The sequence below is a fragment of the Alnus glutinosa genome, chromosome 13 (genome assembly GCF_958979055.1).
Source record: "Alnus glutinosa chromosome 13, dhAlnGlut1.1, whole genome shotgun sequence".
Lineage (NCBI taxonomy): Eukaryota > Viridiplantae > Streptophyta > Magnoliopsida > Fagales > Betulaceae > Alnus > Alnus glutinosa.
Genome location: NC_084898.1, coordinates 7636357 through 7639383, shown reverse-complemented (window position 1 = coordinate 7639383; position 3027 = coordinate 7636357). Strand labels below are relative to the sequence as shown.

At 34.4% G+C, this 3027-nt stretch overlaps 1 protein-coding gene across 1 annotated transcript; it reads right to left on the bottom strand.

Annotated features, from left to right (window-relative positions):
* Positions 1-1412: 1412 nt before the first annotated feature.
* On the bottom strand, positions 1413-1958 carry LOC133853862 (uncharacterized). The gene has a single exon (XM_062289887.1). The coding sequence runs from the start codon at positions 1956-1958 to the stop codon at positions 1413-1415; it is 546 nt and encodes a 181-aa protein (XP_062145871.1).
* Between the last annotated feature and the right edge of the window lie 1069 nt (positions 1959-3027).

Below are 3027 nucleotides of genomic sequence, written 5' to 3'. Positions count from 1 at the left end.
ACAACTTGCAATTTTAAGCTATTCTATTGAAGACTTCTGGTTATATATATATATATATATATATATATATATATATAGATGGGGAAAATTAAATCATATTTAACTCTAAATTTTTATTTGATTTGGATTTAGTTATTAAGTTTTTAATTTTAAAAATAATGTCCTTAGATTTTGTATAAATTTTAAATAGCACCCTATGTCATTTTACTGTCAAAGTTAATAGTAAGCATCCCAATAAATGTCATGCATTGAAAAAAGAATAAAAAAAAAAAAAAAAAAGAACAAAAGGGAAAAATACATTTTACCCACAAACGTTCCACTACCTTTTGGCTTTTACCTCAAAAATTTAAAAATTGGCAATGTCTACTGAATAAGCTTAAAAATTGTCAACGTAGAAAGTTTTTAATAATTGGAGGCGAAAGTGAAAAAAAGTTAAGAAACTTTGAGTTTGGGGGTACGTACGTAAAATGTTTTTTTTTTTTTTTTTTTAAAAAAAAAAAACACAAAAGAGAAGAAAAAGAAAAAGAAAACCAAAAAACGAAGCCAATCCATCTAAACCTCTTTGGACATCTCGTTACCTCAACAAATGTCCTTTCTGAGCCAATTCTTTCTATTCACAAATATTAAAATGGGACCAGCGATTTGTGTTATACTCGGTTATGATCAGATGCATGCCCCGTGGTAGTGGATTACACACCAAATCTTTCACGCCTACTGCTTCTATAGATCAGTGTCTAATGTCTTTGGCATGCTCTTTTTACCTCTCCTTATACGGATTTGAGAGTGTTTCTTGGCTGATGTCGCATTGATATTGAATGTTGAACGACATGAATGTATGCTGACATATCAAATAAGACACGTCGTAGATGACAAACTATATATTAACTTTAATGATAAAATGACAAATAAGCCTATTTGAAATTTGGACAAAAAACTTAAAGACTTTATTTTTAAAATTAGAAACTCGAGTACTAAGTCAATCAAATAAAAATCTGAGCTAAATACGATTATTTCCTTAATAAATTGTTCATTATTTATTTTTTAAAATTTCCTATAAAATACAGCACGTTAGAAACCCTAGACCCCAACAACCGACTTGTCCCTTAAGACCAACATTTAATCCTCAAGTAAATCAAATGAATCAATAGAGATATATATGCTTGAAAGAATTATAGTATATTGTATGTTCAAACATATATATATCTTGGTGCAGCAAGTATGAAAAAGAGTGATTAAATTTCATCCACCCCCCTGATAGCCAGACTTTGCTTGACGTCCAGGCAAAGATCGAAAACATCAAATTAAGAAAAGATGAAATTAATTGCATGAGAAACAAAGGATCAAGTTCTTCCATTAATTAATTAACAATTTAATCGATCAGCTATGAAAAGTGAGTACAATTCATCTATTTTTCAAGAGGTAAGTTCCGTTGCAGAAACCACAGCCATGGTAATCAAGATCCTCATCTGCCTATTCCTGTCAACCAGAGGGTTGAAAGGATTAGGCGGAGTGTCGAAAGTGGTGGCACAACTGGCTTGAACTCTAGGCGTACCCCTCTCATATACCAGAACGCCATCATAGTCTTTCTGGGTGAAGGATACGAAGGCGTTCTGGAAAGACCCTGCCACCAGTCTGTAGGCGTTTTCACACTCAACAAGAGCGTTCATCAATCCTTCGTCGGTCGCGTTCGCGACAAGATTCCGGATGAAATCAAGGGTGTTGGTCGCGTTGTTTGATGACTGCAATATTGTTATGTGGGTCAGATCAACAATGTCCGCTTCTGGGGACAGCAGGTTTTCCATGAAGGTTTGTTTGCAGAAACCGAACTCCTCCACTGAACGACAGATTTTGTTGATCAGGTCCTCGGTGTTTTCTGCGCTTGTCAAGGTGGGATGGGTGGCCAAGAAGAAGATGCCTAACAGAGGAAAAAGCAGGGAAAAGAGCTTGGCAAAAGCCATTACTATGCTTGTTTGTTGAAGAACAGAAGATGGACGTGAGAATAGAAGAAGAGAGGTGTGGATTTATAGGTGGTTTCCTTTTTCTTTTGAAGGGTACTCCTGACTCTGGATATTGACTGATTGTTGATTTCCATAGATACAGCATGCAAATCTGTAGTCCTTACCTTTCTTGGAAGAGAAATGTGATCGGATCCCAAAGATACGTACACCATGCATATCTGTAGTTAAACGTTTGCATCAATATTTCACCTAATTAAGAGTCCGTAGTCCTTTCCTTTCTTAATTATGTGCGGGGATAGAAGAACGATATTTGTACACATATTGTATACACGTACAATAGATGTGAAACTTATGTATGTAGAATCTATCCTACATGGGTTTCATATGTATGGACCTTAAACTTATTGTAAGTGTATGTATAAGATGAGTGTGTGACTGTGTGCAAATAACATAACTCACAAAAATATTTATGTACGTAAAATCTTTCTAATTAGATGAATTTCACATTAGGGCTACGTGTACAAATGAATAACATCATGATGTATTTGGTATTGCGATTTCATAGACAAAAACTATAATTTTAAACCAAATCGTAAAAAATGAATCATTCGAGAATTGTGTTTTTAGGAATTAAAATTGAGATTTGAAAACACAGGGAATTGGTGCTTCTTTGAAAACATAGAATTTAAAGGCTAACTTGTGATTTTAAAAGTCAAACTGTTATTTTTCTAAACGCTTAACTGCGTTTTTAAATATTATTTTTTTAAATCGCATAGTTTAAAATTGTTAGTTATTTTTAAATTGTAAACCTAAATGGACCATAAATTGGAGAAATACTACATGTACCAAAATTTTTACAAACGAAAGCTTACAAACTGATGTAGACCCTCATATGAGGGTCCATGTCAGTTTAATGGGTAAAATTATTCAAAACAAATAGACAAAAATATCCTTCCTCGGTTGAACCCAGCCCCCATCTCCGGCAATCTCTCTTTCCCCTTCTCATCGGTTCGGCCACTGGATTTTTGACCGGATCCAGCCGAAAACCCACGTGCAGCCGGCGTGGGTT

Coding starts and splice junctions, on each gene's coding strand:
- LOC133853862 (XM_062289887.1), bottom strand. CDS start 1,958: ATGGCTTTTGCCAAGCTCTTTTCCCTGCTTTTTCCTCTGTTAGGCATC.